The 22,390-nt window shown below is 40.0% G+C and overlaps 2 protein-coding genes across 4 annotated transcripts in view; both read left to right on the forward strand.

Moving 5' to 3' along the window:
• Nucleotides 1–22,390, forward strand: part of LOC101849949 (alpha-tubulin N-acetyltransferase 1) — a gene marked incomplete in the record, with an annotated part of 361,461 nt that overhangs the window by 335,441 nt on the left and 3,630 nt on the right.
• Nucleotides 2,400–20,803, forward strand: LOC101852714 (60 kDa SS-A/Ro ribonucleoprotein). Of its 3 annotated transcripts, none has more exons than XM_005104912.3 (9): nt 2,400–2,567; nt 4,859–5,491; nt 7,049–7,266; nt 10,825–10,901; nt 13,188–13,305; nt 14,760–14,900; nt 15,511–15,630; nt 18,221–18,393; nt 20,051–20,803. In XM_005104912.3, the coding sequence occupies exons 2-9, from the start codon at nt 4,876–4,878 to the stop codon at nt 20,184–20,186; spliced, it is 1,599 nt and encodes a 532-aa protein (XP_005104969.1). In that variant the 5' UTR covers nt 2,400–2,567; nt 4,859–4,875; the 3' UTR covers nt 20,187–20,803. The 3 variants fall into 3 exon arrangements, with proteins under 3 accessions (XP_005104969.1, XP_005104968.1, XP_012941617.1); XM_005104911.3 differs by having other exon boundaries at nt 2,401–2,567; nt 10,750–10,901; XM_013086163.2 differs by lacking the exon at nt 2,400–2,567 and adding an exon at nt 2,600–2,808 and having other exon boundaries at nt 10,750–10,901.

Genomic DNA, 22,390 nt, shown 5'->3' on the forward strand with positions numbered 1-22,390 from the left:
CGCCGAGACCCGCGAAAATACATAAAAGATCTCAAATATTTGAAAACCAAATCCAGTAAAGTCTTAAGTTAATTTCTACCGGTCGCGATTGTGACATTAATTCGGCTCTGAGAGTACGTTTCACGCGAACTAGTGGTTTTGGCGGCAAGCGGAATTGTGTCACCAATGCTCGACTAGAAAATCAAGATCTACTTTCGCTTTCGTTACCACCCAGAAATTTGTCAGTAATTGTCTGATAACAGAACGTTTATTGTAACATGCAGGTTCGGCATTACAAATGGAGTGTCGCCATGAAAATAAATATTCGTTACTGTGCTGTCACTTGTGGGGGCAACCAAAAAAAAAAAAAAAAATGAAAGTTATACAAGCGTCTTGTCGGGCTCGCCATTGTGACCGGTCAATGAACCTGCGCGCATTCTGAGCGCTGCGAAGTACAGGACTCAGAGATGGGGGGAGATTATTGATTTTTTTAAAAGACGCACTCGGGGATAGGGGGAGGGCTGGACGCAACACCTGAGGACAAAAACAGACAAACTGAAACTGAAAATAAATGTTTAATGTATAGAATTTTGATTACTACTTCAGCTCTCTGCGTTGGTGCAGGCCTTGTATGAAATCGGGAACGGTCATAACTTGTAAACGAGTTATGGAACTTAGGGGCCTGAGTGTTCGCGTTTCATTGGATTGGGGACAGTAAATTAGATCTCTATATTTTAGCTTTCTGTTCAAGATTCGCAGATTTTCAGTATCACTGCATCTTGCCCTCCCACAGTTCTTACACCTCTCACACTGAATAGGTCTACTTGAGCTATTCTACTGTACTTTGAGTTTGAGCATTAATTTTGTCTTTCACGTTTATTATATAGGCTTATATATATATGATATGAATCATGACAGTCGATATTCTGGTTCCAGGCTCAAAACAAGATTCATTTCTATATATAGTTTATGTATACAGGCGAATATGATGAAGGGAAAATATTAATAAGTCACACAAGACCCCAGGCGCCACCACTTTCTGTACGTAATCAAGATTGTAAATATTTACTTCGTGACTTTTACTTGAAATTATCTTCCAAACTCTCAAATTAGTGTGAAATAACCTTGCAGTGATAAATTGATGGGTTTTTTTTCTCAGCATTGTAGGGCTCAACAGTATAATAATAATGGGTGTTTCGCGAAAATGGGCTTCTGTGGCGATCTCCTGGAAAGTTCCTCCTTTTTTGGAATTCTGAGTTGAGACCCATGAATAGAGTTCAAGTTTATTTTCCCGAGCGTTCGGAGAAATAGAGCCGGCCTAATTAGATAATATAATATAATAATAATATGGGAAAGGAGGTAATTACATTTTAGCTCCTTGAATATGGACCGGACAAGCCCTGGACCGGGGCCTTCTACAAACAGAACAAACGTAATAATAATAATAACAACAATAATAATAATAATAATAATAATGATGATCATAATAATAATAATAATAACAATAACAACAACAATAATAATAATAATTAATAATAATAATAACAATAATAATAATAATAATAATAAATAATAATAATAATAATAACAACAACAACAATAATAATAATAACAATAACAACAACAATAATAATAATGATGATGATGATAATGATAAAAAAAAAAAATAATAATAATAATAATAATAATAAAAATAATAATAATAATAATAATAATAATAATAATAATAATAATAATAATAATAATATGTTAAAGCCAAAGCCAAAATAACGCTATAATTTCGTGTAATTAACTAGTTGACCCCCTACAAACTATAAACAGGACATCTTGCAGCAAATAATATGTGCTAAAGCTGGCAGTGACATTAATTAATTAAAGTAATTATAAAAATATCCGTATAACTCGACCGGCTGGGGCCTAAAAAAATCATCGACATATCATTAGGCCTATGACTTTGTGACTTTGGAAAATACATGTCCCACTCACACACAGGCCACTTCGCGAAAAAGATTTGGAAAGTATAATAAGACTGACAAATTATCCATCATAGCCTATTTCTTGTTGGGCTCATTAAGGAGCTTAATTAGATAGAACTAACTTTTAATCTCCTTGGTTGGGCCTTAAAAATCTGGTCTCGTCTTTTCTTTAGCCAAGTGGGCTCCGCTGAATTCGGGAAGTCTGCGAATCCGGATATATCAAAACACAGATTCGGCGAGTTCGAACTGAGGTCAATATAATAAAAACACTCACCCATTGAGAAAAATTCTGATTCCCAATCTAGGAGGTTTTAAATAATATTCTAAAGCCTTTGCTCTCGATATAGCTGAGCATTTAGATCGTGAGAATTCTTCACATGTGTACTTCGAAGAAACGGAATGTTCATTAATTGACCGAAAATCGAATAACTACCCAGCCCACTTTCTGTTTCCAGGAAACGAGAGAAAACTGGAACTGGAAGTAGGCTAGATCAACCAAGGAGCTTGAAGTAGATCTACTAAGTGGAAGGCAGAGGAAGGAAAGTCGTGAAGCGATTGTGATTGAAGTGGAAAAATTCATTCCTCTCGAATTGCAGCGAAGTGAAAAGCTCTGTGGGTGCTTTTAGTATAAATTGAGTTTTGATTCATTATCATTGCTTTTTTTAGGGGCGTACACGTAGGCCTACGCCGACGGGCAGAACCTTGCTGGGAAGATCTAATTAATTAGATCTGGATCTAGATCTAGGACAAGCAAGATCAAGAGGAGCCTCGTTAACAGTTCCAATGGCGTCAACTATTTCCCTTTCTTCTGTCATTCAATGGGATTGCACAGGCTAAAAAGAGTCTATAAAATGTTTGTTTTTTTAGATATCAGTACTCACACCCTTCTGGAAAAGTGCATATCTTACTTTTTAGATATCAGTACTCACACCCTTCTGGAAAAGTGCATATCTTACTCTAGATTCTAGATCTAGATTAGATTCTAGATCTAAAGACATTGTTCTAACTTTCTGCTTGACTCATTCAGTTACATTTTTTTTCAGCATTTTTTTGACGAAATTAATTTGTGTGATTTTGAGGGTGCACGGAAATAAAACAGCTTGCAGGATGGTGAAGTAGATCAATAAGTAATGTTGTAGTGACAGTTATTATATCAGTGTAAAGGTAATTGAATGTTGATATTTACTCATGTTTCAAAAGTAATAGAATTGAATAAAAATAAGGAAGCAAACGTTGGTCGGTTGGACCCGCTTCAAATTGCCAATATTGGCTATAATAATTTACAACATTCATGTTCCTCAGTTACCAACCAATAGGCCTATATCAGATAATATTGGTGATGATACATCGAAGAATAGTTATAAGACTTATAGGGAAATATGTTATGTTCATCTAATGTGTTGAGGTGACATGAATAGCTTCCTAGCCAAGTAGATCTAGATTCTAGAGCTTGTAAAGTAATATTTGACCCCTACGCTCGTTGAGAATGATGGCATTATACTCTTTTTAATAAAAATTCCTATATATGCTTGTTTTGTTATTCACATTCCTTGAAGCAATGGTGCAGTTTCATATGAAAACAAGATGAATGTCTGTAGGTTACAAACCTTTTTTTGTAGCCATGTTGAGTAGCAGCCTTTAATAAAAGTAGGCCTAAACAAGGTGTGCTGGGTGCAAATCTTTCAAAATTTAGACAAGTTAAAAGAAAAAAAAATATTAAAGTGTATTTTATGCCCTGATCAACACAATTTAGAGCAGGCAGGCTTCAACCCTTCTTGCCATGGCCAACCTGGGCGGAGAGGGATACAACTTCCCAGAAAAAAGACTGAGGAGATACGCGATGATTATTCTCCCCACTCGGGAATTGAACTTGGGTCTCCAGCATGTGACGGCAAGATGCCTAACTGCTACACACCACAGATGCTGGTAAAGTTGAACAAAATTGGGGCTTGAGTTTGTCAAATAGATGAGGTCGTGCTAGGACTGACTAAAGAAAGCCAAACAGCTTTGTCAGAGAAAAGAAAGTTGATTGGTCCAAAGTGTGGTTTGTTATAGTGCCAGTTGAGCAGCAATACTGAATCAAGGAACAATTTTTCTTGTTAATGTTTTACCTATCCGTACGTCGTGTTTTACTATCGTATCCATATGACATGGGGAACTCTGTGCCTCCACTTTCCAAAGAGGACATTCACTCGTTAATCCGATCCGTACGCTTTGCATAGCAGTCTGTCAAAATGATTTTTTTGAGAAATACTGAAAGTTTCAAAGAGATCTTTGTACTAGAAGTATTCTAAAATGTGAAGAATACAACCCCGCGGGTACAAAATGACCCCAGGACGTACGGATAGGGTTAATAAGTGAGCTATAGTATAGGTTGAAAAAGCCTTGAGCAACTTTCTCTCACTAGAAAAATAGAAGGCAAAAGAGACATGATGTTTATCTCAGTTTGAGAACTTTAACAGATGTGTGTTGGGTAAAGACCATGATAATGTATATACTAGGTTTTTCTAGAGCATCTGAACTGAAAAACTTTCTTGGAGAAACATAAATGCGGATCTCTGTTTCAGATCTAGCACTTGGAAGTAGCAGTATATAGTACATGGGATGATGGTAAAGTGGGGAGGGGTGTACATGGGATGATGGTAAAGTGGGGAGGGGTGTACATGGGATGATGGTAAAGTGGGGAGGGGTGTACATGGGATGATGGTAAAGTAGGGAGGGGTGACATATAATCCTTCCTCATTGTGCTTTCTAAAACATGCCTGAACTGAGTACTTGTCGATTTTGAATAACTTAAAAGATTTTTTCAGTCTATTTTGAATTACTTTTTCTAGTTTTCAGTCAATATTGAATCATTTTGTCATCTTTTTGATGTATTTTTAATTACTTTTTCCTCTTTTCAGTTGAAAGACACACTATAATGGAAGGTACCCCAAGCCAGCTTGACCTGTTGAGTAGATTCGTCTGCGTTGGATCTGAAGACGGAACATATACAGTGACCACACAGAAAAATAAGCAACAAAGTCACAGTAAGAGAAAGTCAACCTCTACAATCCTATTTTCTGCTGAAACAGAAAAACCAGAAGTTTTAAGTCCTTTCCTAGCATCAACTGAGGAGAGTTTGAGGGCTCTTGACAAGCTAAGGAAAGTATTTAAAAGAAAATGGTACATCAGTAAGGACCCTCTGCTTTCATCCCTTGCAAGAATTGTGCGTTCTTCGGTCCCCTCCAATGAGAAAAATCATGAAAATGATGCAGTGAGAGATCAAGCGTATAAGCTTGCACTACAAGTTTGCGAGACTTCAAAGGATCTTTTCACCTTTGTTAATTTAGATAAATTCTATGGGAAGCCCAAAGTAGACGGTAAATGTAAAGTGGGATGGGGGCGAGGTTTAAGGACTATGATTACAGAATTTTATGAGTCCAAGCCAGCGCTGAAGTTAGCTCGAGAAGTGATGCACTGCAAGCAAGCTCTGGGATTTACACACCGTGATTTGATCAGACAGTGTCACCTGCACCCCAGCAAAAAAGGCAGAGGTAAGGCTTCCTATTGGCTTTTGATGACTACATATTGCTCTTCGGTGGAAGAGAATTTATTTTTTGTGTTTCTGTGTGTGTATGTTTGTGCGTCTCTCTCTTTCTCTCTCTCTCTCTCTGTGTCTTTCTCTCTCTCTCTCTCTCTCTCTCTCTCTCTCTCTCTCTCTCTCTCTCCCCTCTCTCTCTCTCTCTCTCTGGTTTGCTCCTTCATCAACATCCATCATTCTTGTGAAATTTCTCCTTCTTTTCTGTGTTTGTTGCTCTCTGGCAATACCTGTAATCTTTGGCTCTTGTATGACCTAATTGTGTTGCGAGGGCCATAAAACTTGTACTTCAACATGACAAAGCGTGTCGTGCTAGTCGGTTGGTGGGATCAGACAGACCTACCACTCATCCTTTTAATTGTGGAATGACAAACATGGACTTTTCTCAAATGTAGCCTTTATTTTTATATATATATATATATATGAAACACAGTATCTATCATAGACTCACCACTGCTCAAATGTACATCTCTGATATATGTACATAGCATCGTCTCTGCTCGAATGTACATGTACAAAAGTGTGTCATCTCTGCCTCTTCTCCCTTCTCCTTCCTTCCTCTTTATTGCGGGTGATTGGAGGATGCCGCGGGTAGAGCTGTCTTTCTTTCTTTTGTCTTTTTTCCCAGCACTAAGTGGCCATTTATTTGGTGATTGGGCTTCTTTTTGCTCAAACTAAATCCTTTTTACTCTTTCATCAAAGACAAGTGCTTTGCGATATTGAAATAATTTATTTGTTTCTGATGGGTAAAAGCATTTTACTTGAACAAAAAGTAAACCCACTAGCTACTGTTTACTGGGATTTTTTTTTCCGCACACTCTTTTATTTTGCATTTGTCCATTTTATTTTAAGCAAATGTTTGGAATTTGGGATTTGAGTCGCCCAGTGTCATGTATGTATTTGGGTTCCAATGCAGTAATGCCGCCTTTTCACATTTGTGAGGGATTTGAATTCGCAGATTTTAAAAAGAATCGTGAATTCAAGTAGCACACGTTAAAATAAAATAAATAAAAAGTACATAGTATCTGTTGAAACAGTGGCAGTAGCCTTGTTAGGTTGATGAACCATATTTTAAACTTGTGTGGGTTAAATCGTTGCAGGTTGTTGGGTGCGAGTGGTTGGAGGGCACCCCTGATAGGTCCTACTTCTTTTCTTTCCCTCTGTTATTTACTTCCTGTCTTACTTGCTTTTTCTGAGTACTAAATGATGTGCTTCTCTTTAACTTTAAGCAAATAAAAGTGGTAGGATCATACATTATTGGTTTACTGGTATCTGGTGTAGGTGTTGGCACTTCTCTGTTGTAGAAGACTTGAGTTCTTTTCTGGAGGGAGGAGACATTTTTATTGAAACTCTCGATCTTTCTGCTGGGATGTTGTGTTCCTTTAGCCTGAGTTGGCTTTGATTGGCTTGGTCGAAAGCTCTCTTCCTAAATCATCTAAATAGTGATCATGGGGGTGTAAGTGAAAAAAACCACCTACATTTTTTAGAAAATGTTATCGTTTCGATCTTTCAGGCAGAGCTGAAGTAATGAATTACTTGGTGAAGGATCAGCAGCTGGTAGACTCCAAGATGGAAATGGACGAAGAGGCTCAAGCAGTGATGACCTTTCTCCAGGACGTGCACCAGCTGAAAGGAAACTTTGGAGACAACAAGGACAAAGTGCGCGTCCTGGTGGAGAAACACGGCCTGACCAGCCAGCAGGTGCCGCCCAACTGCCTGCAGTTCAAAGAGGTACTTTACTTTACTTACTTTTCCGATCCAGCGGCTATTTGGGTTCTAGCCCTTCGGTCTGTCAATATGGCAAAGAATTGACAGGTTTTAATCAGCTGTGCTTTGTCGCTGTATAGAGTATTTCCGATGTCTGGGGAGGCAGGTAGGTAGGTGCTACACAGGTTGCAAAGTGCTGGGCAGTTAAAGAGGTGGTGTGGTACTGTTTCATCCTGGCAGTCGCACAACGGGCAGTCGGGTGGGGTATCCTTGCGGATCCTATTAAGGGAGGAATTTAGTGGTATGTGTTGTGTTCGCAGGCGAAAGATCGTTACTTGTTGTCTTCTACTCAGGGAATTTATTGCATCTTTAGAGTTGGGGGCTGTCATGTGTGCAAATACAGTTCTTTCAGTTTTGCCCATTGCCCATCCATTGAGCCACTGTTCCCTGGTGTTGCATTTGATGATGTTCTTGGCTGTCTGTTGTGATACTGGGTTGTGAGGTTGTGTTTGTGATGCTCCCTTCTTGTCAAGGGTGTCTTCTCTAGTTCAAGGAGGTAAGATTAGATAAGACAAGATAAGATAAAATAAGATAAGATAAGAAAATACTTTATTATCCCAGAGGGAAGTTTTACTTGGCTGTACAGGAGCGTAAAAACACATGCAGGTGTATGTAAAATTAAAGTTATATATTGCTCTCATTAAAATTTAATATGAAAAGAGAAGTAAAGCTGACAAAATGTACATATCACATCGGATGCATCATTGAACCACATGCAGGAATTTAATTACAAGATCTTTGGAGTTAAATAGATACATACTCTAAAGAGCAATACACATCTATGCTTATTCTGACAATAGTTACGCAGAGTTTCCTCACTTTACTAAGGTGAGAATGGTTACCTGTGGTGTCGGTGGCCTAGTGGCTAGGCTCTCGGACTCGCAACCGTAAGGTCGTGGGTTCGAATCCCGTCAGGGGCCCGACGTTGTGTCCTTGGAAAAGGCACTTTGCACAAATTTTCCTCACTTCACCTAGGTGGAAATGGGTACCCGGCTATAGACAGTGAACGATCTTGTCAGTTTGATAGTGATTGAGCTCGTGAAATCCGCAGCTTGCACTGTATGCTTCCGAGGAAGCCAAGAATGTTTCAGAGTGTTCTCAGAGGGTCTGCTGGGGTAATAATAGTTGTAAAGCGCTTAGAGCATGCTCTTGAGCATGGATATGCGCTATATAAATGCAATTATTATTATTATTATTATTATTACCTAGCGATAGAAGAGGAAAGATCTTGTCGGTTAGTTGGTGTTTGAGTGTTTAATCAGCTGCTCGCATTGTATTCTTCCCAGGATGCAGAGAACTTTTCTGAGTGATGTAGGATATGTTATGGTAATAATATATATACAGATTGTAAAATGCATGGAGCTTGCTGTTGAGTGGGGATAGGCTCTATACAAAAGTTACTTATTATTTTGAAAAATATGATACACATTCGAACCTGCTCATACGGACATCTGTCCAAGATGATCACCTCTTTACAAATGGTCACTTCCCACTTCCCCCTTGGTTTTATTTATCTATTGTCTATTTGTGGTGGCCGAATGTTGCTATTCAAAAGGCTTTTTAATGGCTGCATCGATCGACATGCGGTTTTCGCGAAAAGATTCTTTAAAATATTCTCCAGATCATGATGCCCTGGTTTTTTCAGTTTTGAGACAGTTTTGCTGCAAAAAGCTAAATTTCTTTATTTCGCTGATCGCTTTTGTAGGCTGACGCTTCTGTGTCTGTAATTTTAGAAAACCCGGAAGTGATATTTCGCGAGCTGCATTTTGTTTTGAGAGTATAGATCTAGACCTTCAAATTTTTTGCATGTCTCAAGATTTACTGTCACTTTCCAGTAGAGTGTAAATACAGTAGGCCAATGACTTTTAATTGATATTAAAGCACCGATCATTTCTTTCATCGAAAGGGGGCCCAGCTCGTTGTATTTATCATAATGACACTGTCACAGATGTCCACTTGCCGAAGCCATCACTTTTCTCCTCAACCCTGCATGGCCGTCTTGGACAATTTTGAGGGTTCTGCAATAAGCTGACAAAACGCCGTTTTTTCTTCAGATCAGTTTTGAGAAAAAGAGGTTTTTTTTGGCAGCGTGATCATTTAAAAATAGAGTCATTCCGAAATTGAAATTCTAGTTTATTAAAAAACTAGAATCTAGTCACAGTTTCAATTTGATTTTTTCACACTAGTAGGGTAACTGATGAGGCTTTCAATTTAGCAAAAAAAAAATGTTGGCGCCAAAATGAAAAAAAGGCGTTTTGTTTTGTCAGCTTACGGCTGTGTAGTTCTGTTGCTGTAATGCGCTTTTTTTGTGTGTGCACTGGTCACTGATTAAAACAGGAGTTTTTTCTTTTTTAGTTTCACCGATTTTGCCTTACTTTTCAAACTGCCTCGTATATTACTCCTAATCCTAAAGAGATAAAAGTATTCCATATTAAGTATTAAAATTTGAAGCCTTTTTTTTAAACAGTGAGAGGTGGAGATAAAATTGCACTTAAATATTTTCGTCAATGGCTGTGTGGATACTCTGATAAAACATTTTTTTCCCCCTATCTCTCTGTTGTCTTTCCCTGCCTCTCTTGCTTTGCTCTATTACAAATGGGAATAACTTCCCATAGTAAAAAAACAGCTCAAATGTTTTACTCTTGCGAATATAGTGATGCTATCAACAACGTGAGGTGTGCCGTCTTATTAATATTAATGTATCGCCAAACTCTCTACAAGTGTCGTCATCGCTTGGGTTATCCCAAAGAGCGATTTATAGGTCAGGTTTCCACTGTTGACTATCCTGTTGTGTTTAGATACAGTGCATGAGCTTAGGCATGGCATAGTAGATGTTTTACGGCGCTATAGAATAGAAATGACAGTTACGGCGCCAGCGAGGACCTTGTTTTGATATAATATTTGGCTAGTGTTTGTTTCTGGCGTCTTTTATTTGATTATTGTGGATGCTTTACGTCATAGAACATTAAAACATTTTGGGCGGCACTGCACGACCATGCTCTATGGACGAACCGCGCCTGCTTGATAGTTGAAGCAGACCTTGTTCTGTTGAAGCTAGAGAGGTGAGCAGAGTAAGTCTGATTCCCTGTAAAGACTTTTCTGTTGACACCCACCCCTTGGCGCTCATATGACCTTATGCAGTTGCGAGTGCCGTAAAACCCTCTTTTATAATTAAATTTAAAAAAAAAAAATCCCTATACGTGCAGACAGAGTAGAGTCACATTTCCCCTCCCCAGCACCTTGCCCGCCCCTTGCTGGCACCACTTTGGTGAGATGTGAATTTAGTCTACGGGAAATGCATTGTTAGCATCAGAGTAGATTCACAAATCTCGCCTCCATCAGGTCTAAATGCTTTCTATTATTATTTTTGTTGAAAGTGCATAAAACTCTTACTTAAAACGAAACTAACCAGTCCCTGTGGTTCGGGATCCCCATCTCTCCGTGTAGCTGTATGAAGGTTTGCTGGGACACGAACCTCTCAATGAGTTGGTACAGCACATTCCCAAAATGGCCAATTTGCAGATGTTGAATGAAGATTCCCCGCACGTGCGGAGAGTTACGGACCGACTGACGTCTGCTGATGAGGCAGAACTCCAACAGTGAGTTTTGTTGTTGTTGTTGTTGATATTGCTTTTGTTGTTTTTGTTGTTAATCCAGTAGCATTTGAGCGTGTGGTCTTTAGCCAAATGCTATCAAATCCTGTCGCTTTTTGAACCAAGTATAGTATTGTCATCATGATTAGATTCAACGTTATAACATAAAAATGAGGGTGTCTTAGTCATTCTGCGTCTCATCTCTGCCATGAGTTACGAATACAAGAGCATGGACGGCGTACTTGAAGAAAGGAATGAGATCCCAAACTAAAACATGTTTGGTTTGTATGGTGTGGATGTTGCAATTGAGATGATAATAATAATAATAAATAGCATTTGTATAGTACAAATTCCTGCACAGCAGCAAGTCTATACTGTGAATGATGATGAGGTTAGAGACCTTTTCAGTAGTAACATTGAGGAGTTTTGACAATTTGAACTGTTTTTCGAAAACATTTTCATAGATTTTCATATATGATCAGTACTAAAATTCTTTTGAATTATAACGTGTCTCATCTGATGAACATATGATTTATACGAAAATTTTGGCCCGCATGGGTCCTGTGCGCCACAATATTATTTCTTTTCATATCATCATCATCATCATCATAATCATCATCATCATAATCATCATCATCATTGTCAGCCTTTCTTACCTGTTGTCGGAGTTTCTCTCTCTCTCTTGCCCTTTTTAACTCCCAGTGGAGCGTAGGCCGTCAACAACATTTCTCCAGCAAAGCCTGTCCTGTGCATCCTTTTCTAGCTGTTTCCATGTCATCTTTGGTCTTCCTTTCGTATGTTTTCCTTGTGGATTCCACATCAAACCCTGTCTGATGATGCTTGTCGGGGGTATCCTCAGGGTGTGTCCAATCCATTTCCATTTCTTCACCTGTATGTCCCCCTTTACTGGCCTTTGGCTTGTTCTTTCCCTCAGTTGAGCTTTTGAGACTCGATCGTACCACTTGATCCCCACTATCCTTCTTAGTTGTCAGAGTACCGGCCACTAACAAGAGCTCCCCTCCTACTTTTGTCCTGGACTATAGTGTCCACCACTGTCCATTTGTATCCCTTCTCTATGTGGACTAGTTCTTCTGGGATGCCATAATATCAGAATTTTCCATATGGTGTCATAATGGATGCTGTCGAGTGCTGTCTCTTTTCTTCTACAGTAACCATTTTTTAATATTGAACTAAGATTTTTTTTTTGGGTGATACAGCGAGTGTAAATGTGCAACTCACCAAAACTCTAATTTGAATTAAAGGTATTGTTAAATTAATTGTATTCGGGCAATGATTTTGAGAAAAACTTCAGCCATGTACTAACGCACAAGTTGCAAATAATATCTACTATTTTTGATTTTTCACAAACATGCATCTTAATATACCTGCAAAGAATTAGAGTCAAGAGAATAGGAGACAGACAGACAGACTAAAAGAGAGAAAGATAGAGAGAAGAAAGAGTGGGCTACTGGACCTATGTTCTTTCTATGATTGTAAAGCGTATTGAGCACTTTCCGAGTGGTGGAAATGCACTATTTGTAATTTATTATCATTGGTAGTCTGGCTTGGTACCAACTGAGTGAATGTTACTTTCTTGGATGGGTAAAGATCAGAACCCTCTATTTAAAAAAGATCTATTTTAGTTCAAGGCCAGATGTTTCCAGTATTTTGTCCCTTTTTCAACTATGCATCAACTCTTATTTTGCAGCGCTGCTTTTTATAAAGAATTGTTTTCATAGTGTATCCCAAAAATAGATAATAAAAATAATAATAATAACAATTATAACGATAGTAGAAATAATAATGATAATAACAATTATAATGATAGTAGAAATAATAATAATAATAACAATAATGATAATAGAAATAATAATAATAATGATAATAATAACAATAATGATAGTAGAAATAATAATAATAATAACAATAATGATAATAGAAATAATAATAATAATAGAAATAATGATAATAATAGCGATAATGATAATAGTTTGTCCATCATGAATTGATGGTGACCTTTAACAACCAAGGAGGGAGAGAAATTGCTGACGTTGCTGCTTGGCTAGCTAGTTTGGGAAAGAGAACAAAGGAAAGGAAATAATTATTAGTATTAGTAGGCAGCTTGTAATGATCACAAATGCCACCGCTGGCTGCAGATAGCAGAGCCTGCCTATCCCTTTCCTAGAGCAGTGAACTTATCTGCCTAAATATATATGGCAAGTTGGTGAAACTTTCTTATGGCTTTAGTTGTAACCTTTAATTTTGTATTATGTTCAATAATCTGTTCTTCAGATTGTCGCCAGCGCTTGTCCTGAAAGTAGAAAAGAAGTATTCGGCAAGTAAGAAGAAATGGAAGAAAAATCAGGATGTCGTCAATGCTTTGCAGAGAGTGTACCAGGATTCTCTTCGGGTGTGTACCTGCTTTTTCTTTACATGCAAGGGCGCCTAATGATAACGGCTTTTCTTGGAAATGTTCAATACAATACCCAGTGCACTGTTGTGAATCCGTCCTTCATTAGTTACCAAGATAATTTCTTGCCACACTGAGCAATATTGTTTTTATTCTAACTATATTACGCTAAGCTTAATTGGGTAGTAATTTTCCATGCTTTGGACCAATCCGGGGAGGTTTCAGGGGTGGTGCATGCCCCTACCCCACCCCCACCCCTTTTTTTCCTCATAGTTTGATGTTTTGCAATTAGTTTTCGAATTTTCTTGAAAATGCTTGATTTTTGCAAATGTTTTAGTGGCTGTATGTGTGGTCTGCAGCAAGAAATACAGCTGTTTGACTCTCAAAAGCAGAGCATCTGTGCAATGAAATGAAAATAAAAATGTACGGACTGTCTTTGTTCCTAGTTACCTGTACAAGGGGGGAGACAAAGGAACAGTGAGACTACATGTGCAGAAAATGAGTTTTTGTTGAGGGACGTTCTCTTGACTAATACTGTATATTTTGTTTATGTAGGCCTATTTCATGTTATGCATTGAACAAAATAGTAAGCGGCCCACGCTCTGCATTCTCTTTGTTTTAGTAGAGGTTTTACGGCGCTCGCAACTGCATACGGTCATATGAGCGCCAAGGGATGGATGTCAACAGAGAAGTCTTTACTGGGAATCGGACTTACTCTGCTCACCTCTCTAGTTTCAACAGTACAAAGTTTGTTTCCACTTTCAAAGCACCCTGGAAATAGCGGGTCACAAACAGGAGTGCGACAAACATACAAAAGAAGTAGAGGAAAATGACGATAGTAAGGATTAGGAAAGAAAAAGCAGCAGTTCCCTGTTGTAGTTCAGGCACAGTTATGAGCATGACATTGTTGAATCAGCCCATTTACAATTCTACTGTGCTTAAGAAGGAGAAATGTCCTCCCTTTTTGAATGGCCTAAAGACACTTCAGTCTGTGGTACTGCCCTTGTGGGGAGGGGGGGGGATCGGCATTCTCTGTTATGGGACCCGCCTTTAAAAAAGTTTTATGACCAGTGGTAAAGGTCAGTGCTCATGCCAGAAAAAGTTTATAGAAATAGACCTAAGTTTTTCATCAAGGAAATTGTTAACTTTCTTGGAAAGTACCACTATTTCACTGAGACAGGATATATCTGAAGCAAAATTCCTTTGAGTGAGTGAATGGTGGGTGCTCTGTTGTGATTTGGTTCCTCTTTTCTATCAAACGTCTATTGTCCTTATTTCTCCTTCTTCCTTTCTTTGTTATTCTGGAGTAACTCCTCTTATCTTTGGCACGTACTACATGACCCCGGTTGCAAGTGCTGTAAAACATTTACTGAAACTAAAACTTGTAAAAAAACTTAAACTAGAATATATTATACATGCTGTTATTCATATTATTATCTTTTCTCGCCCCTCAGGCTACCCCAAAACTGCTTTTGGGCAAGAAGTGTCTTCTTGCCTTGAACTTTGACCCAAGACACAAAGACGTTCGTGTCGATGGTTTTACCGAGCTGAAAGTGATCCACGTCTGTGCCCTTGTGACGGAAATCATGCTGCGTGTAAGTTGCACATTATTGGAGGGAAGAGAGACCGAACGTCTTTTTGATTTTCTACCTTAGTTTACAATTCCATCTTGAAATAAAGTTTGTTCTTTTTTAAAATGAAGGTGTTTTTATGCCCCCATCGACACTCTTTAGGTCCTTGAGGAGGCGGGCTTCCGACCTTGTCTGTCGGGGCCAACCCGTGTGGAGAGGGATACAACATCCCAACAGAAAGGGCGAGATACTTGATAAACGCACTGTATGAGTGTATGAGTGGCCGCACTGTATGAGTGTATGAGTGGCCACACTGTATGAGTGTATGAGTGGCCACACTGTATGAGTGTATGAGTGGCCACACTGTATGAGTGCCCGCGGGGGGAAACACATCGAGGCCCACTTATGGAGAACAACGCGAGACTGGGCCCGGATGTACTCTGGACTAGGCCACAAGACGTTGCCGCTTACCTGTGTGCCTACGGCACATTGCCGCCCTCCTAACGGAGGCCAGCCAGAGGAAGGAAGGAACATACTTGATAAAAATTAATTTCTCCCCTCTTAGAAATCAAATTTTTGATCTCCTGCCTAACTGTTACACCTCAGGCGCTGGTCTTATTCGCTTCTCTTGCAGACTACTGATTCCCTTCAAGTCGTTCACCTCACTGACGAAGTAGAGGCGGTCCCAGTGACATCATTGATGAACCATCGAAAGGTCACCGAGACCTTGAACAAGGCAGCTACTAAAAATAAAGTAAGCGTTTTCACCGAGCCTGTTTGTTGTCGTTGTTGTTAGCGATCCAGCCTGTTTGTTGTCGTTGTTGTTAGCGATCCAGCCTGTTTGTTGTCGTTGTTGTTAGCGATCCAGCCTGTTTGTTGTCGTTGTTGTTAGCGATCCAGCCTGTTTGTTGTCGTTGTTGTTAGCGATCCAGCCTGTTTGTTGTGAAAAATGGCTCAGATGTCAGAGTTGTTGTTGTTGTTAGACACAGAGAGAGAGAGAGAGGGAGAGAGAGAGAGAGAGAGAGAGAGGGAGAGAGAGAGAGGGAGAGAGAGAGAGTGAGGAGAGAGAGAGAGAGAGGGAGAGAGAGAGAGAGAGAGAGAGAGGGAGAGAGAGAGGAGAGAGAGAGAGAAAGAGAGAGAGAGAGAGAGAGGAGAGAGAGAGAGAGAGAGGGAGGAGAGGGAGAGAGAGAGAAAGAGAGAGAGGGAGAGAGAGAGGGAGAGGGAGAGAGAGAGAGAGGGAGAAAGAGAGAGAGAGAGAGAGAGAGAGAGAGAGAATGTTTTACGGAGCGGGTTGTCCCAGCATGTGAGGCATATATTTACTATTGTCTTGTCTTGTTGTGCGTTTGCGTACGTGACTGTACCTAATCTTTGTAACGTCTACTGCTATTGTTAATGACCAAGACAAATTTCTCCTTACGAGATGAATAAAGATTGTCATTGTCATTATTGTTGTGTAAATGTTTTTGTTGTTATTGTTATCGTTCCAGCAATAGCTGGGCTCTTGGCCATCTGTCCAATGCCATGTAGTGATAAATGCAGGTTTGCTGCAGCTGCTGTTTTATCGAGTGTGTTGTCAATGTTAGGTCTCGCAGGGAGAAGCGTAGCTCTGATGTCATTTAGGGCTGTATAGTGGAACAGGTGATGCTCCACAGTCTCATATGGTAGTCACACAAAGGACACATTGGGGGAAGTTTTGGTTTTTATTCTGTTAAAGTTGAGCTGTATGTCCTTTTTTTGCTGGCAGAAGATCAGGGTCTGCAAAATGCTGAAGGCCCATCAATTATGCCCGCTTTATTTGGATGTTTGTGGAAATATTTCCGATGGATCTGTATGGTATATTGATGGCCTAAGGCTCGAACCATCTAAGTCTGAAGACATAGTTTATTTTTTATGGGAGATGACAAAATTTGACTTATTTGAAACCGCCTTTAATGTCTGGATATAGACACTTCGATCACATAACTTTTTAGCGACTGAGAATCGGCGTCTGTGGTGTAGCGGTTATACGCTTCAGGATCGCATGCAGGAAACCCAGGTTCAATTCCCACATGAAAAGACAATTTTCATCGAGTATCTTGGAATTTCTGCTGGGATATTGCTTCCGTCTTGGCCCAGGTTGGCCCGGGTTGGCCCAGGTTGGCCCAAGTTGGCCCAGGTTGGCCCGGGTTGTCCCTGACAGGCAGGGTGGGAAGCCCACCTCTTAAATGATCTAGATTGGGTTTATGGTGGCGTAAAAAAACATCTATATTAACATTTTTTTTAAACTGCTGAGATGTACGTAGATATTGTATAATTATTATGGGATGTCCTCACTTCCTCACTCATGCAGGAGTTTTGACTGGGATCAGTATGCTCATACAGGAGTTTTGACTGGGATCAGTATGCTCATACAGGAGTTTTGACTGGGATCAGTATGCTCATGCAGGAGTTTTGACTGGGATCAGTATGCTCATGCAGAGTTTTGACTGGGATCAGTATGCTCATACAGAGTTTTGACTGGGATCAGTATGCTCATACAGAGTTTTGACTGGGATCAGTATGCTCATACAGGAGTTTTGACTGGGATCAGTATGCTCATACAGAGTTTTGACTGGGATCAGTATGCTCATACAGGAGTTTTGACTGGGATCAGTATGCTCATACAGAGTTTTGACTGGGATCAGTATGCTCATACAGAGTTTTGAGCTAAGGACCTCAAATGTTGACATGGGGGCCTACCCTCTTTGTCTACTTACTTACTTACTACCCATTACGCCATCTGGCGTTTAGGGCAGCGACAAAGGATCTCCAGCTCTGTCTGTTTTGGGCCATCTTGGTCAGCGTTCCCCTCGGCCTCTTCGTCTATCTCCCCTTTGCTCTTTTCTGTCAATCTCCGGTATCTGTTATGTTATATTCTTTGTCTTCTTCTTCCTGACATTTTGCTGACCACAGTCAAACCAGTGGGTGGTTGGCGGGTGCTCTGGTGTGGTTTGTTTCTTCTTTCCTATCAAACATCTATCGTCCTTATCTCGCCTCCTTCTTTTTTATGTTTGTTACTCTCTTGTAACACCTTTAATCTTCTGGCGCTCATATGACCTTATGCAGTTGCGAGCACTGTCAAATCTCTACTGAAACAAAACAGTCAGACCTGCTCTAATGACCACCAGTCCAAGACAGTCATCTATCTTCACCTGCGTAAATGAGCATTTCTCACTTACTCCTTTGCATTAAAAAAAAGTATGATGGCACTGTCCAAGACATCCACCTGTCTACTAAGATGACTACTTTTCTCCCCGACAGAACGTGGGTCATCTTGGAAAAGTTCAGCTGTAATTATTATTATTTTCCTTTTTTTTAAATTTCAGGTGTTGGAGGCACAAAGACACTACGGTTTGGAAGGCTGCATGTCCTGGGCATCTGGCAAGCGGTTTGATAACATTCTCATCGTATGTGAAAAGAAATCTAAAGCGCCACATGGTCCTAGTCCCGTTCATACAGCCATTGCTGAATTTCGCCGCAACGGTAACGCTGACACCAAGTGAGTTGTGTATTGAAATTTGGTGACGATGAATGCCACACTGAACGTAGGATTGGCCATTTTTGAAGTGTGTGGACTTGCCTCAGCCGACAGGTCGCTGAGCTGAGAGGAAACATCAGAGGACAGGCGAGATTGATTCGAACCTCAAACTTTCACTGGCTGCTCAAGTTTGTGACTAGTTGGGGTTTTTTTTTCTAAATTTTATGTTAGTGTTTTGATGTCCCTAGCAACACAATGTAAAGAGTTTAAGAGGTGGGCTTCCACCCTGCCTATCAGGGCCAACTCAGGCTGATTTTTTTTTTGCTCCCTGTTTTTAATAAAATCATCTTTCGCAATGGGGGGGGGGACTGACTTAGTCCGTTACAGCTAAAAAAATATCGCACATAGCTTCATCAAATTTTTGACATAGCGATTTTGAAAAAAACCCTCCTTTTTTTGGTCCTAGAGTGGTTGACAGGTCTCGTATCACCCCCTCTCCTATTTTTGTCTGAAGTTTTGTTTCTTCTCAGAGCATTCTGAGAAAGCCAATGTGGGTGATTGGCGGGTGCTCTGTTGTGGTTTGCTCCTTCTTTTCTATCAAACATCTATCATCCTTATCTCCCCTTCTTCTTTTTTATGTTTGTTACTCTCTTGTAACGCCTCTATTCTTCTGGCGCTCATATGACCTTATGCAGTTGCGAGTGCTGTAAAACCTCTACTAAAACTAAACGAAGAAAGCCAATGAAAGTCTTTGTAGTGTCATCTTGAGGTAAGATTTAGTGGGCCACATGAAAGTGCTTGCCGCGCGGCACGCAGCGCACAGGCTGTAGTTTTGCCCACCTTTGGCGTCGATCATGTCTGTGGGTGGTTGGCGGGTGCTCTGGTGTGCTTTGCTCCTTCTTTCCTATCAAACATCTGTTGTCCTTATCTCTCTCTTTCCTCTTCTTTTCCTTGTATGTTATTCTCTAGAAATACCTCAAAACCTTTGGCACTTATATGACCTATATGTGATGCAAGTGCTGTATAACTCTTTCTAAAACTAAACTAAAATCTTGGCGCGCATATGACCTTTTGCAGTTGCGAGTGCCGTAAAACCTCTACTAAAACTAAACTAAAACTAAAATCTCTGATTCTTTTCATTGTGTGTTACACTTTAGTGACATCTCTAATCTTTAGCACTTACATGACCTATTTGTGTTGCAAGTGCTGTAAAACTAACTAAAACTAAACTAAAATCTCTCCTCCTGTCCATTGTATGCTACTCTTTAGCAGCACCTCTAATTTTCAGCACGAATATGACCTGTTTGTGTTGGGAGTACCATAAAACTCTTTTTAAAGCTGAAGTTAACTCTTTACGCCCTGAGTTTTTTCTACGGTTTCCCAGAGTTTTTTTCGACAGTCACCTAAACCTGGTGCACTCTGTCTCATTATAACCCCAAAACTTTGCCTCCATCTTCTGAATAGTGGGGACAAATGCTTAGTCATTGCTAAAAAACTTGTTTCGTGAATAGCTCTGAAAAACAAGCAAAAACTAGCGCTTGATAAAACGAAACAGTTGTCGCTAGTACTGGACGTTCCCAGTGTCCGATGGGGAACAGGGTTAATTCCGCCAGATGCTCCTATGGAGTTCAAAGAGTTAAACCTCATTCTCATCTTTACTCATTTTATGTTTTGGCAGGATCGCCATTGTGGGACTGGCAGATACAGCGAAGATGGGGATGGCGAATGACTTGAATCTTCTGGATGTGTCGGGATTTGATGAAACTGTTCCCGTCCTGCTCCAAAAATTTTTCCAAGGGTATTCGGATGACTAGATTTATTTTCTTATGTTCATCAACTGTGTATTGACGGCTTAGTGAAAGGCTCTGTGATATTCCACTGTTCAAAATGGCGTATGGTGGAGTCGTAACACTTAGCAATAGATATTTATTTATGCATGTTCTGATTTGTATTTTTTACAATGTCTGAGTAAATTTGTGCATCATGTACTTTTTTTTTTAGTAGAAGTGTTTACTCTTTCTGATTTCTTTATTGAGATGCACAATGATCATCCTGCAGAGATGAAAACAGGCTTTATAAATATGCAATTTATGATGATGATGGTGATGATGATGATGATGATGATGATGATGATGATTATTGAACCTGTGCAAATCTTTTATGAATTGAGAGAACATACGTAACCGACTAGTAATCGTGAGATTTCTGGTTCGGGGGTTCGAGTGTCAATTCAGCCCGACGTTGTGTTCTTGGGAAAGTCACTTTATGTGAATTTCGTCTCTTAAATAACCTAATGTGTTGATAGGGGCGTAAAATCACTACCATTTCATTTATGATGTTGTTGTAACCTTTGTCCAATGGTTGGTTCAAGGCCACGGCTCCCAGGTTTTATGACTTTCCAGGGGTTTAAGATAAAGAAAGAAAAAAAAAAGGAAGGTGTAAAAGTACTGAGAGGGGGGACTTACTTTCCAACCTGAAGGGGAAGGAATACAGCTGGACAGAGGTGGTGACTATAGCCCAGGACAGAGGTGGAGACTATAGCCCAGGACAGAGGTGGAGACTATAGCCCAGGACAGAGGTGGAGACTATAGCCCAGGACTGAGGTGGAGACTATAGCCGAGGACAGAAGTAGATGGAGACTATAGCCCAGGACAGAGATGGAGACATTAGCCCAGGACAGAAGTAGATGGAGACTATAGCCCAGGACAGAGGTAGATGGAGACTATAGCCCAGGACAGAGGTAGATGGAGACTATAGCCCAGGACAGAAGTAGATGGAGACTATAGCCCAGGACAGAGATGGAGACTATAGCCCAGGACAGAAGTAGATGGAGACTATAGCCCAGGACAGAAGTAGATGGAGACTATAGCCCAGGACAGAGATGGAGACTATAGCCCAGGACAGAAGTAGATGGAGACTATAGCCCAGGACAGAGGTGGAGACTATAGCCCAGGACAGAAGTAGATTGAGACTATAGCCCAGGACAGAGGTAGATGGAGACTATAGTGAAGGACAGAAGTAGATGGAGACTATAGCCCAGGACAGAGGTGGAGACTATAGCCCAGGACAGAAGTAGATGGAGACTATAGTGAAGGACAGAAGTAGATGGAGACTATAGCCCAGGACAGAGGTGGAGACTATAGCCCAGGACAGAGGTGGAGACTATAGCCTAGGACAGAAGTAGATGAAGAGAACTCCTGTTGGTGGCCTCTACTCCGGTACGGGGTGAGACAAGCTGCTGATGATGTTTGGTCTGAGAGACTCTGATGAATTGTACATTGTAATTTCCTAGCCCTTCACGGCCTTCATTGTGTCGATTTGTTTATATATTTGTGTCAAGCTGGGCACTGGTGTCTGTGCTGTAGCGGTTCCGTGCTTTGTCGTGGCCTGCAGGAGACCCAAGTTTTATTTCCGTGTTGGGAGAATTTTTATTGAGTATCTTGGCCTTTCTACTGGGATCTTATATATATATATATATATATATATATATATATATATATATATATATATATATATATATATATATATATATATATATATATATATATATATATATTATATATTATATATTATATATATATATATCCTTCTCAGCTCGGGCTGGCCATGACAGGCAGGATTTGAAGCCGCCTGCCACCTAAATGATCTAAATGGTGTTGATGGAGATGTAAAAAAACACCCACTGGTACATTAATAAGAAAAAGCAACAGACTCTTGTTGCTTGGATGTGCTGTTGTTTATCAAAAAACGAGGTCCATTGTCCACTCCCCTTCCTGGGTAGTTGGTGGGTGCTCTAGTGTGGTTTGCTCCTTCTTTCCTATCAAATATCTATCATCCTTATCTCTCCACCTTCTTTTCTCTGTATGTTACTTTCTTATTACACCTCAAATCTTTCACTCTTGTATGACCTAATTTTATTGCAAGTGCCTCAAAACTCCTTTTAAATCTAAACTAAACACTACCCTTGGTGCTGAAGCAGACAGTACACACATTGATAAAGATGATATTTTTAAATGCT

The sequence above is a fragment of the Aplysia californica genome, unplaced genomic scaffold, assembly GCF_000002075.1.
Source record: "Aplysia californica isolate F4 #8 unplaced genomic scaffold, AplCal3.0 scaffold00441, whole genome shotgun sequence".
NCBI lineage: Eukaryota > Metazoa > Mollusca > Gastropoda > Aplysiida > Aplysiidae > Aplysia > Aplysia californica.

Excerpts from the sequence above, each read along its gene's own strand:
- LOC101852714 (XM_005104911.3), top strand. The coding sequence starts at position 4,876 with ATGGAAGGTACCCCAAGCCAGCTTGACCTGTTGAGTAGATTCGTCTGC. Across the intron at positions 13,306-14,759 it reads TGTACCAGGATTCTCTTCGG|GCTACCCCAAAACTGCTTTT; the intron begins GTGTGTACCTGC and ends CTCGCCCCTCAG. Across the intron at positions 18,394-20,050 it reads AACGGTAACGCTGACACCAA|GATCGCCATTGTGGGACTGG; the intron begins GTGAGTTGTGTA and ends ATGTTTTGGCAG.